Raw genomic sequence first — 17018 nt, forward strand, 5'->3', positions numbered from 1 at the left:
TCTCACACTTTTGCTCAACTAATAAAATTGAAAACCGCGGGATGGGTTTCCCAAAAAAGTCTACCATACGCTTTGGAAACTTAAGTAGATATCGAATATCAACCGATTCTTTTTGAACAAAACAAAAATCTGGGTAATATGCTAAGAAAAAATTATTTCAAAATTGAAAAACTTTGGTTCTCATAGATAGGCATATACACACCACAATGAGAGCATCAGTTGTCTCATAAGATGTCAAAAACCACTGAAAACACTAACAGTTCGTCGAAATAAATAATTTTCAAGAGAAACGCACTAATTATCCACCTTCATGAAAAATTTAAATTGAATGCACCCGACTATAACAGCCATCGGTTTGCTTGCACAGACACTTGATGGTGAACTAAAATAACGAATTTTTTTCCAGTCCGTTTATGCCCTGAAATAGTGTATGCAAGTCTTAGAAATAGAATACAATGCATAAAAGACACAGAAAAGACAATGTCACATCATGCATACTATCTGCACATTGTTGGATTTAAGCAAGCTGGGGTTCAATAAATGACTAAGTAGGGTAGGACTTGTGGAGGTTAAAAAAAACCTATTCGCACGGCCACCCTTTTAAAGTTGCTGTACAGAGACGTAGAATGTATGAACGAACTTGCGAACTGCAAGAATATATACAAAACATAGATATGAGGAACCTAGAAATAATATGAATAGTGTATGAAATAAATATTCCAGCCTACTCCATCTGAAGTAAGGAGTATACAAAAATATATCAGTAAACCGAGCCCCTGTGCGTCAGTCATTCTACTCAAAATTTAATTTTAGCTATCTTTAACAATAACACAATTACCAGCATAATCGTTAAAGAAACTGTGCATTTAACATCTTGTTTACATGAACATCAATTTAAATCCAATTAGTAGCAAGCCGCATAAGGAAAACAACCGATGAATAGTTTATTTAGTCAAAGTTAAACAAATGACCGATCAAAGAAATCTGAGGCATGTTTAGAGTATTTAATGCGATAAAGTTCATTCTGTGTAAAAAATCCAATCAGCACCAAAAAATTTGCATAATGTGAAAAAGAAAAAAAAAATGGGTAAATTATTTGCAGAGAATAGATGCATCTTCACTGTATTTCTAATATGAATGACTTCAGTTGAAAATGCACTCATTCCATAAATGATTCAAGTACCCAGTCCTCCTCAAGAAACTATGAGCAAAGCACCAACACCTTCAACGAAATTATCCAGCAATCTACTACAGGAATGATGAGGCAATTATGCAGTTCAAGGACTGATTTGCTACCTAATCCACTTTCAGTGTAATTGTCAAGTTCATACCGTGTCTCCAGGCTACTGAAAATTGTTTTGTCAGCATACTATGAGTACTCAACCCTATCATTAGCAAAAGCATGTCCTGCCGATTCTGTAAGGAACTTTTGTTCGATAGCAGAACTTGTCGCTATGCGGCATCTATAGGACACAAAGCTATATGTTAAGTAGGCCACAGGACTATGTTTTCGCCTTGTTGCTAGTGAGCGTTTCCATTTTTTATAAGGAAAATCTTTGTTTGCCATTGGGCTTGGTTGAAAAGGAAAGGATAAGGACAATGTGCTAATAAAATGAGATTTAGGAATAGTGCTCGCAAATTAGATAAAAATCGATAGCGTTGGATGTACTTTCTGAAATTAAGCAGACTCCCAGCAAATCTAAATCCGGGGGAAGCACCATTCCCTTTCCTCTGGTTAGGCCAGAATAGAACTTAATTCCCAAAGTAAATTATTATATTTTATGTCCTCTTCTCTGTTTGATACAACAACCAATTACAAAATTCAATCAAGACCTACTCTGTATGAGATTCTTTCAATGTTTCTTACTTGAATTATAGGACCATTGAAAGAGGTCCTACTAAAGGGTGAGTACTCGAACTACGGATATCCCCTCTTCTCTTTAAGAGATACCGTCGCTCGTTTCACAGAAAAATACATACAGACCCATTTTAAAGATGCAAATGTTCTACACATAAGCTCAAAATGAAATTTCTCGATAACTTTATATCATGTCGAGCTTGACTGATATGATCGGTTGCGCCATTTTACTCTGTCAAATGCAGTCGCGATGCTTTCAAATCACCATCTAGCGTATCAAGCCACTGTTGTTTTGGCCGGCTTTTTGGTCGTTTCCCATCAACTTCGATGTTTAGACCAATCTTGACAAGTGACTATATCGGAATGCATACATCTATTAAAGTCACTTCTCCGATTTTTGGTCGTCTTTTTCAGGATATTGGTTTTGGCTTATGCTTTTCACGATTCTTAATTATTTTTTAAGTTAAGAATACTGGGAGTCCTGAGTCCACTTGGTGACGGACCGCATCACTTGGGAGGCAACTTACCTCCTCCTCCTAACACCGAAGTTTTCCAAAAAAGTTAGATCTGAACTTATGATGGATTTCACTTGAATATAATTTCTACCCATTACGTGTTTGCGATTATATTTAAATCGAGCAATTACCAACTGTCGTTACTTTCCCTCACGCTGCTCCCAGAGCAGAGGTGAGGCAGCGTCTGATGAGTTGCCTCTGCCCTGGACGAAACCGTCAGTCAACTTTTTCGTTCTTTTTTGCATTTTTTAAGATTTTGTGTAAACTAAAGCTGCATTAATATCGATTTACTGGTAGTCTGTCTATCAAAGGTACTTTTCTGAAAAACGGCTGCAACGGTCGTAACGAAATTTGGGTGGGCATATAGGAGCTGTGAAATTCCCTGATAGAGTGACTTGAATGAATTTGTGTGAAGTTTAGAGGAGGGAGAAGGAGGATGTGCAAAATTTTTATCCTCATAACTTATCGCAGTGAGTTATCAAATGAAAGGTCTCAATTAGTACTGTCACGGGTCCTAAACAATCACCAAATTTTAAAAAGCGGTGTAAGTATCACAAAACAGTGCACAATTGTATTTTTTAACTATGTGCAAAAGACACCGATATGTACCCAGGGTTTCTTACATAAGGAAACACAAAACCTTCTATAATTGAGACATGTTGCTTCTGGCTTCCTGAGTTGTTTTTTAACCTTTACATAGACTGTATTTCATCATCGAGCACCTTAAAAGCTCTGCCAGAGAAGATTTTCCTTCTTATATAACCGCTACAAAGTTTATTGATGATCCTAACTACCCATGTAATGAATATATCTGGATACGAGGATATCATGATATAAATGGGCACAAGTTTTCTCCAAATTTTCGATCAAGAAAAGATATTCATACCAACCTGGAAATAAAATTACTAACCGAAATAATGAAGGACAGGCACGTTATGTGCATACACTCTTGAAGCGAATTCAAATAATTAAATAATACATTTTAAATTTGAATTAAATTCAAATTCCATAGATGATTTTGTAACATATAAACTCGTGGTATAAATGCATTGAGTTTGCAATGGTTGAAATATTGCCTTGAAATTTTGATGAGAGACAAACCAATTTGAATTCCAAAACATTTTCAGAAGCTCAAGGTAAGTTGTGTAGCCACTTGCATTCTTTGAGCTAACATATGTATAAATTGTTTTTTTTTATATGTTTTTACAGAAAGTCTGTAATCATCTTATAATCAATTATTGTTCGTATGAATTGCACATCAGCAAAGAAGTAATAGCAATCGGTATCTATCTGAACTTTTTCGTATTTGTATTTTTAGTTGATTCAGGGCAACCGCTGTTGCGTAAAACAATGGGTTTTGCTCGAAAAAGATGGAGAAATGATTTGTTCACTGCAATCTATTTTCTCCTTCACTGGGGTTACCTTGCGTTGCCAAATCTAGCATCGGTTGTAATTAATTACACTCATTGCCATATCGAAATGGTGGACAATTAACAACCTGTAAAATTCGAGAATGTTTACAAAAGGATTATTAAACTAAAGCAATATGTACTCAGACGGGTATCCAACACATTTCGTGTCGTTAATTCGATATGAGATGGGGACAAGATTGTCAGTCGGAACGTATGATATTTTGAATTAACCAGGGATGTTTTAGAGCCATATTTACTTTAATGAACAGATACAAGGCTAGTCGAACTAATTCCATTATAGTAACAATAAACTATGATATAATACAATCACCCCTTAAAAGCATATCAGCGGAACGAATGAACTAGGGTACTAGAAGTGAAGTGAATAGATAATACACTGCCTTTTCTTGCAAATGAAAAGGGCAAAAGGTTATTTTTCGGTTCGAGAAAACAGTTGTCATTAATGATGTAGATCTCTAAAGACATCATATCTAGGGATTTTGATGTATAATATATCTATTATTATGAAAAATAGGTTTGTTTATAGGAGTTGCGATAATAGCAACTCCCGGAATTCAAAGAGGAAAGACGAAATTATAATGCAAAAAAAAATAAGAACAATCTCCACATTTAGATTCGACACACTTTGAGAGTTCTTTTCGCATTTTTTGAATATTTAAAAATATATATATATAAAAGGAGTTTTTATGATTAGTTTATGATCAATTTTTATCGAAAAAAAAATCTAGACCTACATTACAGGAACATTATTTAAAATGGAATAAAACGCCAATCAATACCTAGGCCCAATGATAAATCCAGAAATGCAAATGATCATTATGCTGCACCTCCCTTATCGTTCAGATAAAAGCTAAACCTCCTTGATGCACTAATAAGAACACACTATTAAACTAAAGTAACCGATAAACTTTAGTTAGAATGCTTCTGTGTACAAAATGCAATAGCATTAACACACTACAAAAAGCATTTGGTATACGCTTATTTTACGGATGTCGACTCAATCCATAAAACGATAAATGTTTTTTCTTATGTTTAAAACAGAAAGACACCTATTCCAAGCGGAAGCATTATTTTTATCACTCACGACATAAATGCCGGCACTAAATGTGTTTACATTATTACACTAAGCACAGTATTAAGGTCTTTCTTCTTCCCTAAGTCCGAAAATTTGTAAGACGAAACCGATTCCCTGTTAGTCACGCGTGAATGTTCATTCCGTCGTACCACCGAACTACACGAGATCTGAGAAACAACTGGAGGTAAACTTGAAGCAGATTGCCCAAATTGTATATGTGTTCGAATGCAGAAAGGACGACATATCGTTGCACCTTCGGTGGAAAGTTCTTGGTAGGAGGAGGAGGACCGCACTATTCATGGTAACAACCGGCTGCTACTGATAAGAAATGGAATATTGAGTAAATATAATACATAGGTTGATGTCTGCTATGATTAAGTGTGCGCAGTGCACGGTTCAGATTTTAGTTTAATGAGGCTCTGACTGCAGTAATTGCTTTCAAATGATGACTTGTCTCTGAACAAAGGACACCGTAATTAAAAGTGAAGTGTTTTCTATGGTTTCATTTTTAAGGAGATCTAAGTGTGTATCTAAGTGATTCTCATAATTTTATTGTACTACGATATCGTGTGCTTCCTATTAGAAACAAAGGCTCCTAAAATGTGTAACTGTTAGTATTGAAATTAAAATTTACGTAACTCCATTAAAAATAATACTTGCGGCTTATGTCATGCAATGGAGTACCCACTATCCCAGGACGCTCAACAAGTGGGTTACCCGACGCAGAACAGTGGAGGAAGAGTGTAAACTTCTCGGAAAGCGGCGTAACCGCATAAATTGAACTCTGCAGAGAATAGACAGACGGCGACCCCGAAACCGACTCATAATAAATGCTAGAAGGACTTAGTAAGTGATGTGATATATCATGTGATATCATATCATTTTTTGAAACAAGTCGAAATACCGGAAACTGGACGCTTCGGGCATGAAGGTTTTGTGTTCATCTTGTGTGAGGAATTTCCTCTTCACGTTTTCACATTCGCATATACCTCCGATTCAAAATATTCTTTGATATACATATATATTTCCAAACTCCAACTCTGTGATTCATATGTGTTCATCTTATATGATGATGACGTGATATACGTCTTAGGGTTCGATAAACTCACGTGAAATGCACAATTTTGACCTTCCATAACTTTCTTAGTAATAATTGCATTTTTCTCAAACTTTCTAAAATTATGAATTATGTTATTACTTATAACCATACTTTATGCTTCTATACTTTTAGGATGAACTTAAGAGGGGCTTCGGGTAAAATTCTAAAATATGTTTATTCAAGCAGATATCGGAACAAGATTTTGAGGCCTAGATTTCATATGGAAGCACAACTGTGAATTTTTCCAGATTTTTCGGTTGGATAGGTTCTGAGAAAGAGATCAGTTACACTTTCTGGGGGTCACATTTTGAGCCCTCACTCCCCTATGTTTCAGCCAATAACAAATATGGAACCAGTTTCGGAAAGTAATAGCTGGGACCTTTCATTTGATATCCCACATGGCTACATTCTGTAAAAAAAAAATGTGCACCCTCCATTGACATGTATGGGGAGCCCCCCTTAATCTTAACACAAAAGGGCGCCACTTACTGCATGTAAAGGGAACACCAGATTACATACTCTCACCAATTTTCATGACAATCGCTCTAGCCATTTCCAAATAAATCGGGTGTGACAGACAGACAGACGGACGGACAGACACCGACTCGATTCTAATAAGGTTTTGTTTCACACAAAACCTTAAAAAACAGCCCAAATTCAGCCAAAAGAACAGGCGATCATAATTACTTGCATATACAATAGGTTCGAAAGCGTTACTCGGCGGCGATATCAACTCGGTACTTTGCACTTAAGGTGATATCACTTTTGTGATATTATACGCATCACCTACCCATCTCTAGTATCTACACATGGAATCTGTGCACACTACGGGTTCTGGAAATATGCTAAAATTTCAAAAAGCCTTTATAGTAACACTTACATTGCTTCAGTAAAGGCATATTAAGACCAGTTGTTGCAGCACATGTGAAGGGAATTTACATTTCATCGCTTCATCCCATTCTGTTTGTTAAAACTCTCATTAAAGATTCACATGCCCAACAAAATGGACTGGTCCGAGGTGTCTCAAGTTATCGTCAGTAAGCAGAACAAAGGGGTATCCTTCCTGGCAATTTGTTATACAAATTAAATTTTGTGTTAGACTAGATTCCCTGGACTATGATCTCTAAGTCAACATTTTCCCTCGGAACTGGGGTGGCCCTTTTAGAGCATTTGCTCAAGGGAGAAGTTCTGGAGGATGTGTTTTTGGCCCGGTTATTTGCTGTTGGCTCCTTGTAAAAGTTTCATTGTTACGTCTATTTCGCAAGTAGAGCTTCTGGTGCGCTCAATTGCTCCTTAAAACTCTGGCGCTTTACTCCTTAATTGTGGCAGAGATGTTAGCTAGCCCCCGCTAACTCAGCGAGAGTGTTGAGTCCTAGCATTTTCCTTTCCCAAGCTTAGCTTCAATGTCATACAGGCCATTTAAAAAAACAAAACTGACAAATTTATCTAGCAATACCAGCAATGATATTGTAATATCAGTGTTCATGCTATTAACTTCTTTCAGTTATATACTTCAAATGGCAAGAGTGAAAATCTTTTTTTCAAATTAATCAGAAAATTTATCATATTAGGTGAAAGTATCTATTCGAGTTCTGCTACAATAATGTTCTATTTTTCTATATTAAAAACTCAAAGATTGTTAAAAAAGCGTGATTATCAAATTGACTTTTTCTAATAGACAATGACTGAGAAAAACTTCCACTAATCGCCGCAAGCTTCATTGGTACCAATTAAAAGATTAATCTTTAGGAGTTATGTCCATCTCGACTCCATGACATTATCAAATTATGAATCTCTCGCAAAAAAAAAACTAAAAATCTTTATGATATCAGTCCAAAAATCAACATCAATTTTGAACGTCTTTCACGGGGAGGTTCTCTTAGGGTTAATAAAATTGCTAATATGAAAAGGCAAAATATAAATTTCAATTTATCCTTCCTACGGATTAACTCCAGTTCGGAAGGATTTCATTTGGGTACAAATAAAATCACATGTGTGTGTTACACCAAGAAACGAATCAATGGCAGGTGTTCCTAATTTTTAAGTTGTCCGATAAATACTTAGTTCAGAGAATTATCCTAAAATATCTAACCCAGAAAAGTATCCCCATTTGTCACTACTACACCCAAATCCAAAGAAATATATGATAAAATCTTGCTTCTCTCGTTTCTTTGATGCGATTTCGTTCACTTCGATTTTAAGGAATAATAAAAACACCCTCATCACCGTAGCATCCTGAAAAATAGATATTTTTCTTTGTATTACCAATGAATCTCGACTGTAGAGCAAACATGTCAGCTGTTCGTTCTCATTTTACGTTTCAGAAAGATTGAGCCAAGGAGAAAGGAATTCATTTTTTCTGGCCTCTGAAGAGGAATTTTTAAGTTTTTGAAATAGCATAGAAAGATAATTTGGAGCAAGGTTTTGTGATGTTTCGAAGGTGCTAATCGTTGGGTGCTGTTTGTTAGCTTTTTACAGCCTCCGATACTTTGATTGAACATTGTTAACAGACTACTAAATAAAATACTTTTTGAAAGTATTTAACTATTTAGCTTCGCCTATTTAACAAAGCTAAAGAGGACTTCTCTTAATTGCGAGTTTAATATCAACCACACTTTTTCACATTTGCATATCATGAATTTTTATCACACCATGCTAATGTATTCACTTTCGCTATAGAGTTCTAAATCAAAAGAAACGGCAGCCACCTTTCAATTTGCACCTGGCCCTTTTCGACTGTATTATATTTGCCATCGGCATTGTTCTGTAAGACAGCAGCAGCAGCAGGTCCTATGTATCAGGTCTGAAGGGATCTTTCCTACACACAACACTAATTTTTTTCTTCAACATATAGGTAAGTCTGCTGCTATTATGATGGTCATATGGGTCACCTCCTAAAGAAAACATCTGCCGTGTCTTCCTTCATTCGCTGGATTGGATTGGTTTCATTTTCTTCTGGTTGTTATTTTTTCTCCGTGTGTACCGATGCATTGAGTTATTTTTATACATTTGAGAAGATACTTAGTAAGCCTATGCAGTTTTGGAAGAATGAAAAATCTGGATGGGTTCAGTTTTTTTTGGAATTAATCATATATTCGAGAATGGCAGATGGTTTTCCCAATTAATGCGAAGACTGACAAGGTGTATCGGTCAGATTTTTTTTTTTGTTCTTCGTTGAAAGAATTTGTTGACACGCTTCGGGAACGCTTCAGTAACCTGACTGTAGATATACAGCACAGGGAGCTTCTGGCGTTTTCAGCCGGAAAGTATAATGACTTTGGAATCGAGTACGAGTACAAGAAATAACATCTTTATATGAAATTTACAAGAATCACAGTCTTTTCCAATATTAAAAGTATCGGTCACCTATGTTCTATAAAAAATATTGCTCACATCTTTAATGTGAAGAAGTAGTAAAAATTATGAAAATGACCACCCACAAATTGGTCGCTTATATATTATACGTAAACCTCTAGTTATGCACGAGCAACATCATCCAGACCGTTTAAAATTACTTACATCCCAACATAAATACATTTAAAAGAGGCAACCTTCAACGAGATTGACGAATTGAAAGATTTCTTTTCAAGGATTTCCGTTTATCCCTTGCGTTACGAATCTGTCTGCAGCGGTAGGTCCTTTCTTTTGCTATTTTGTTTTCAGAAACTCTCTTATAGTTGGAATATGTATTATACATCCAATCTATGAGCTCGAATTTATCCAGATGGCTTAACGTTCTTGGAACCTTTCAAATTCTGTTACCTAAGTCATGCTCTTCATTGATGTAAGTCTATAGAAATATATGTGGATAAAAAAAGAGAGAATGCATTCCAAAAATTTAACATTTATGTGAACAAGTTGCTACGAGTGCTTGGAACGCGGATGAATATGTTATTGAGAGATGTGGATCCACTTAAGAAACTATCATCACATAAATTATCATACAACCCCTATTAACCTGTGACTATTAGCAAAAATTGATTCATTTTACTTATAGTAATTTTAATGTAATATTTCTTTGAAAATTCACGCGAAATCAATTTCAGGAAGGGTCGAAAAAAAGGTTCGTCAATAAGAAGAGTTTGATTACGTAAAGCACCTCCAAAGTTCATGTACGCAAGCCTTTCCTTGAAAATCTAATCAAACCCATTCTGCAAATTTTTGCCTTACAAAATACATCGAATGCTGTCACAAATGAAGATTTTACAATGATATTGGAAAACATCATATCAACTCCCGACCGGGTCAAAATCCAATAATCATCTCCGCTTAAGAAAAAGTTAAGTAAATATATTGTGTTCAATATGCTTGAGTGATTGCGTAAAAATAATAATGGGTTGTAGTTATATTATCCTTAATTATAAATCACTAACAACTTTCAATTTAAACATGATGGCGATGATGACGCTATAAAATAAAACGGTTTTTTGCTGTTTTCCATTTTAAATATCAACAACAAAACCTGTTTAACAACCGCAACATCAATTCAAACATTAATAGCACTCGACAGTATTGTTTCTGTGCATTTATTTCTATAAAAAAAAGTAGAAATAACAACTAAAACTATTTAAAAACTCGCGTGACTATTTTCTTCAAAGTCATGAAATTCACATTGCAAATAAAGTAATTCATTTTCTGGCTACTTTGAATATATTATAAATACCATTCGATGCAAAGATGCATAGCTGTAGTAAATGTAAAGGCTAGAAGACGTTTTATAGAGGAGAAATATATCTGAATATTCAAATTTCCAGTTGAGATAACAGCCTTGAATACGGTTAGTCATTTCATGACATCAGGCAAATAAAGCTATAAAAGATACTACGGTTTCAAATCAGACGTTTCTGAAATTTAAAATCAGTGTCATAAACGAAGTTTAAGAAGCGTTAGACTGTTATATACTGTTTCTACTTCCTGTTTCAGCGTGGAAAATTTAGAGTAAAAACTAATACTTTTTGCAAATATTTTCTATATGGTTTTTTTGGGTGAAGTAGCTATTTGAATGGATTTATTATCATCTGGAAGTTTCGCTACTTGGTTCACTTCAAGTATTTAAACATTGAATTGATTAAAAAATGTAATCTCTGAGCTAACACTGTTTCAATAACAATCTGCTATGCAGAATCTACCTTTTGTCTTCTCTGTTTGTCCTGAAGTTCTAATCAAGTGCCGATGGAATCCGGTGTGACTTGACACAGATAGAGACAACCTCATGATTTTTTTAAATTTTTCGATTTTATGTTTGCGTCTTATTTCACTTCAGATTTGCCTTTTTAGTTCCCTGCTCCCCTACTTCGCAATATTTCCGGTGGAAAGAAACCCTTATTTTTCCCATACACAAAGGCGGTGACCATACTCTTGCTGAGAATTACCGCCCTATTTCGCTCCTCTCGTCCTGCTCCAAGATCCTCGAGAGATACGTCAACAAGTGGTCGACAACCCACTTCGGTCACCTTATAGCTAAGGAGCAGCACGACTTCATAAAACGTCGATTCACTGCTACCAATCTTCTGGACTTCACCAAATTTGTGGTCAAATACCTTAACTTCCCGGTAAGAAGTCCACGTCATTTACACGGACTTTTCAAAGGCCTTCGATTAAACATTCCTCCATCACTTATTACGTGACTTGGCTCCTACTTGCACTTCTAGTCCTTTTCCCCTTCCTCTATTGTGCCACAAGGATCCATTCTATGACCTCTTTTATTTTTATTTTCTATTAACGACCTCCCCTCTGTAATCACTCGTCCTTGCTTGTTATACGCCGATGACCTCAAGCTGTTTTCTTCTGTTTCGTCCCCAACGGATTGTGCTGCCCTGCAGGCAAATCTGGACACATTGGTCCATTGGTGCAGCTAATAAGTTGACTCTTAATGTCAGCAAATGTTACTCGATGTGTTACTCGTTTAAAATCTCTCCCACCCGTTTCTCCTACTCTCTTGGTGGTTCCTCTCTGTCCTATTTTAACTCTTTCCTCGACCTGGGCGTAATTCCGTTTTGACAGTTACTACTTCGATATCACCAACCGTGCATCCAAAATGTCGTTCCTGTACTGATTTCATCTCGGTTCAAGCCTCCATAAATGAGAGGTATCCTTGAATATTGTTCCGTAATTGTGATTGTCTCACCCTAGAGAAGAAACACTGCAAATTCGCCCGCTCGCTCTTCTTTAAAATGAATCTTTCACGTGTTGACTATCCCGTCCGCTTCTGTACTTTTCCTCTCCCTTACCTCCAACAACGTAGAAACTTCCTCGATCTTTGTTCCTTCTTCAAACTCTCTATTGGCCTAATCGACTGCTCCGCCTCTGCTGATATCGTTCTTCGTAACGCGGCATACAAAGCGCGTAACGCTGACATTTTCGGTGCGCACTTCGCGGAGCTTGAAGTCTGTTTCCATTCCCTGATCTCTAGACTATGTCGGAGTTATAATGCACTACAGCCTAGTCCTGTGCACTCCTTTTTGTACTTTAGTTTTAAGTGTAAATTACGATCTTAGATAGATCCTGTTTGAACGAGCTTAGTGAGAATGTGACGAATAGACGAATACACAAACGATTGCTGTTTGAACTATGCAGCAAAGAATGTATAAACACAACGATAAATATAAAAAAAATGTCGAACCATATCGAGGTGTCGTTACAAACTACCGTCCGTATAAACCAAACAATAGTGGTGTTCGAAGCGAGGAACTCGACGAGATCACCAAACTAAGGAAAGTTCAGGAGTTGGGCGTGAAAAAAACTAAGAAAGGCATATCGCGGAACGCAAACAATAGTCAATACTAGGTCTACGACATTGACAAGCACCCCAGTTAATTATAGGAATAAATAAAATGAAAAAGTCCTTTAAGTCCCTCGGCTTCAAACATATAAAATTGCGTCGATTGAAACAGGTATCCAGAATTCATCCAGGGAAGGCCTAAGTACGTTGCACAAATGGAAGTTCTGCAGATACAAAACAACTTGCATGGTGTTTGGGAAATAATGGAAAATAGAGAAGCTGTTATGTGAACTTGTGGGAACCGATCTATTAATCATGTCAGCATTGACTTCATAAGGTCTACATTTATGCTCCTCCGTCGAAGGAATGACCTAGATTATGAACATTATGTACGCAGGAAGCTACAATGGGCCATTCGAAAAAGCAAGAACGATTGCTTGAAATACCTCCGTGAAGAAGCAGATTCCGACCCAGGGGGGAGTTTATATAAAGCGATGATGTCGACCTGTATTTCCTTTTCTATCACCTGTTCCTGAAGGCTAAAGTGGTACACGACATTGGCAAAAAACCTTTCGATAAAAGGAAATGCTATGCATTGATGGTCCTAGATATCAAAATTGCATTCAATTTTGCAGGATGGAAGGATATCATTGAAATACTTATGACTGTAAGTGCCTGATCAGATCGTTATGGTCGGACTTGGAGATGAAGTCGTGTTTGCTAAACATCTAGCCATCTAGCTCTCTTAACTCCAAATTAACGTCGGATTTAAAGTTGAATTTCATATCGAACTTGAAGGCTGTTGGGCATAACGTATTTACGCAATGATGCTACCAAATATAAGTCGTAGTCATTACGAGTATTACCAGTCGAACAATATCCTACGAGCCAGCATGTGTTATTATAGGAAGGAACCTGGTTGACATTTTGACCGATGAAGCGCAACGATTCGAAAGGAAAAACAATTTCAGGTGATGAGAGGTTTGTCAACCTGGCAAACTACATGAGAGCCAGCAAAGAATGGATAGAGGAGATATAGGCTCCTCAATATAAGTGAGGGGAGTAAGCGAAGAGATGACAAACTACGACATAATGCAACTCCTGAGGCGGAAACGGTTTGTATAGGAAGTACCTCGACTTGTAATATCCTACATGTGAAGGCGTGGAGGAAGGAAAGTGTTGTGGGAAGAAGCTTTCAAAAATAATTAAGATGCCGCTTAACGGCGAACAGCGTAGCGGTTTATATGCTCGGATCAACAAGGACGTGAATAGTGAATAAATCATCTCTTGAAGCAAACTGAAATTGAACAGATACGCACAATGGAGATTGCCACAAACAGTTCCGTGCCAGATGGCAGTATTTAATATATTCCACTTTCACGTGGTAGTGGCATTCAAAGTCTTGAATTGGCAACCTTGATGTATTATAACTTTGTTAGTAATCGTGTGATTTTCACCATTTGGTAAGATCATGCTCTATATTATAGCTTAAATTCCTAGGATGAACTTAAGGTGATATTGCAGTCACTAGTGCACTTTATTTGAACAGATATCGATATGAAGGGTATTTCGGAGACTACGCACTATAAAGTGGCAGCCTCATGATTTTTTTCAGATTTTTCGGTTAGGTAGTTTCTGAAAATGAGTCCGTGAAAGAAATGATCACTTTCGACCCCTCGGACTCCTCATCTTTCCAAAAAATGTCAAAACTAACGTAGAATGATGTAACTCATTATATGTGTGAATGTTCATAATTCCCACTTTTCCACCAAATTTGGTGTCAATCGCTATAACCGCTTCCTAGAAAAATACGTGTTGTAGACAGAGAGATAGAGTCAATCGATTTTAATAAAGTTTTGTTTTACAAAAAAACCTTATCAAAAATTTAATAGAATTAGAAAACAGAGACTTCAAAGCTTCTGCTGATGCGAACACATAAGGCAAATTTTAAGAATTTGAAAGATAATTCATATTATTGCTAATTGTGAAATTTAAAAAAAAAATCCACTGTTACTACTTGAGTGGGTTTCGAACTTATTATTAACTTTTCATCCACTCAACTCCTCCAAAGTTTCAATTCGAACATATTATGCTTGTAATTGGGATACAAAAGTAAGCTCCTTAGCAACTGATTATAATTAACATAATGAAATTTAGATTCGGCTCTAAACAACAGTGGAAAGAAATTTTGCTTTCTTTGAAAAATCAAAATACTCTACCGCCGACGCTAGTTAATCTCCAAAACAATAGCCTAATCAATTGTCCTAAGTATGAACGTGTTCCTTTCGCATATCCTCTCAATAATGGATATGTCTACTTAATAGTATTTAAAATGCATTTCATGTACAAATCACTATCTGATAAAATCCAAAAACGGTGAAACTGTTTACATTTCAAATTTTATTGGACTTTATCCCTTAGTGTTTATAGCACCTGCCGCCGTTGTAATCTACCTAGAATTGTATTCGTTCATTTATATAGTGTACAACGGACATTAGACACGAGGTTCTTCATTTGATGTATTAAGCTAATGTGACTAGCCTCTTTAGTTAATATTTCGATCAGGTTTGTATTCGCGTGCCAGTGGATCTTTTTGGAAAGATACATAGATACACCCTATATTCCTTCGGAATAACATGTGATGTATGTGTGTCTATACATGTAGTATGTATATCTAATTATTGAAAATCGATTCTGTGTTGACCTAAATTTTTGACTACCAGCAAACCAATTCTTTAACCTTCCTGGAATCCTGCGGAAAGCAAAAACCCACTTTCTTGGGGACATATTGAAATAGTGGAGAGTAGATTACTTGGCATATTTACAGAAGGGTATATTTTCTAATCGATTTTTTTCTGTTCCACTATCAGTACTAAGACCCATAGCAAAATAATCATAGATTCAGAGATTTAGCTATAATGAATATAAGGCATTGTAGAAGAATTAGGGTGAAATCATGGGTGTACTCAGGCCCGTCGAGAATGGGGAGAAAGGAGTCGATTCCCCAGAAGCCCGCAATGAAGAAAACTTAATAAAATTAGATTAATTATGCGATTTCGAGGGAGCCGCACAAGTTTTAACCCGAGGCCCGGCTTTTCCTTACTAGTATCGTGGATCTATGTTGAACGATATTGGCATTGTTAGCGAATCAAATTTCGGATAGTCATATCAGTTGACGTATTTTTTCTACATAATTTTGTCTCGATTTCTATCTTGTTGGAATGCAACTATCGTCGTTTACTATTTATATAGAAAAGCTTTTCTGAAAAGAAAACATCATCAACCTAATGAATGTGGGAATATAAATTTTTCCCTCCCCGAACATTTTTAATTCCATTGGAAATGAACATAACCTTTTTATGAATCTTCAAAGTGCAGGGCTCAATTTATGAGATAAGAATTTCAAATCTGTATCTTTTGCACCTGAAATGTTTGTATACCACAATAAACTGTAATTCACAGTAAATATAGTAGTCTTCCTTATTACCAAGTTAATGTACATTTCATTGAAAGGTTCCCATATCTTACATAATTTTATATGCACATTTAGAATTTAGTCTAAACTGCTCGAGGTAGTTACATCATAATTGGCTTCAAACGTTTTATTTCGTTTTCAAGTCGCATACATATATCTTCGTAACGTAGTAATTATGCACGGTAGCTGTTAGTAAATATATGTATGTATATGTATTTAATTGGTTTTTGTCACTGAAAAAGTTCGTAATGACTTTCAATTGCGTATTTAAAATGAAAATAGTTTTCAATATGATAGTTTTATAATCTACATGGGTGAGCTGAAATAAGCAAGTAATTGTGCTTAATCTTCAAAACATCCGAGTGAATATTAAAGATAATTGGTATTCATTAACAATAACCGATACATTTACTTGGAATGCTTTTTTTTAGAATACATCTAGACTGGGTTTGATTTTCGACATATTTTTTTTCTACATATTAAAACTCAATTAAATTAATTGTAAAAATATGGTGGAAGGTCTGAATAGTATTAAAACAATAGTATTGCTATTTGGAATTCCAAATTGAACGGGAAAACCTCGAACATAATCCATATTGAATGACAAAAAACCCCATTTTTTAAACTTTAAGCTTAGATTTCGATAGTCATTAACCGCAAAAATAATCACTTTACCCACTCAGTTGCACTGGAGTTTGGTTTCTTCTAAAGTTTTTGAGCTGTCATAAAAAGGTTACTGTAAATTTAAGGAAAAAATAGAAGAGAAAGGAAATATGATAATTGGTGCAGCATATAATATTATTTGATGATAACATGCTATTATTTAGTTGTTTGAAAACAGG

At 35.8% G+C, this 17018-nt stretch overlaps 1 protein-coding gene across 8 annotated transcripts in view; it reads right to left on the reverse strand.

Annotated features, from left to right (window-relative positions):
- The window catches only part of LOC119650418 (IQ motif and SEC7 domain-containing protein 1), a 238119-nt gene that overhangs the window by 26701 nt on the left and 194400 nt on the right, over window positions 1-17018 (reverse strand). The window contains exon 1 of one of the 8 annotated variants that reach the window (XM_038053221.1): window positions 203-341. The exons of the other annotated variants lie outside the window; for them this stretch is intronic. Within the exon in view, the coding sequence (XP_037909149.1) occupies window positions 203-228 (26 nt within the window). The 5' untranslated portion in view covers window positions 229-341. Of the gene's footprint in view, window positions 1-202; window positions 342-17018 lie in introns of those variants that run through there. 8 annotated transcript variants of the gene reach the window in all.

This window comes from Hermetia illucens, chromosome 2 (assembly GCF_905115235.1).
Source record: "Hermetia illucens chromosome 2, iHerIll2.2.curated.20191125, whole genome shotgun sequence".
Classification (NCBI taxonomy): domain Eukaryota; kingdom Metazoa; phylum Arthropoda; class Insecta; order Diptera; family Stratiomyidae; genus Hermetia; species Hermetia illucens.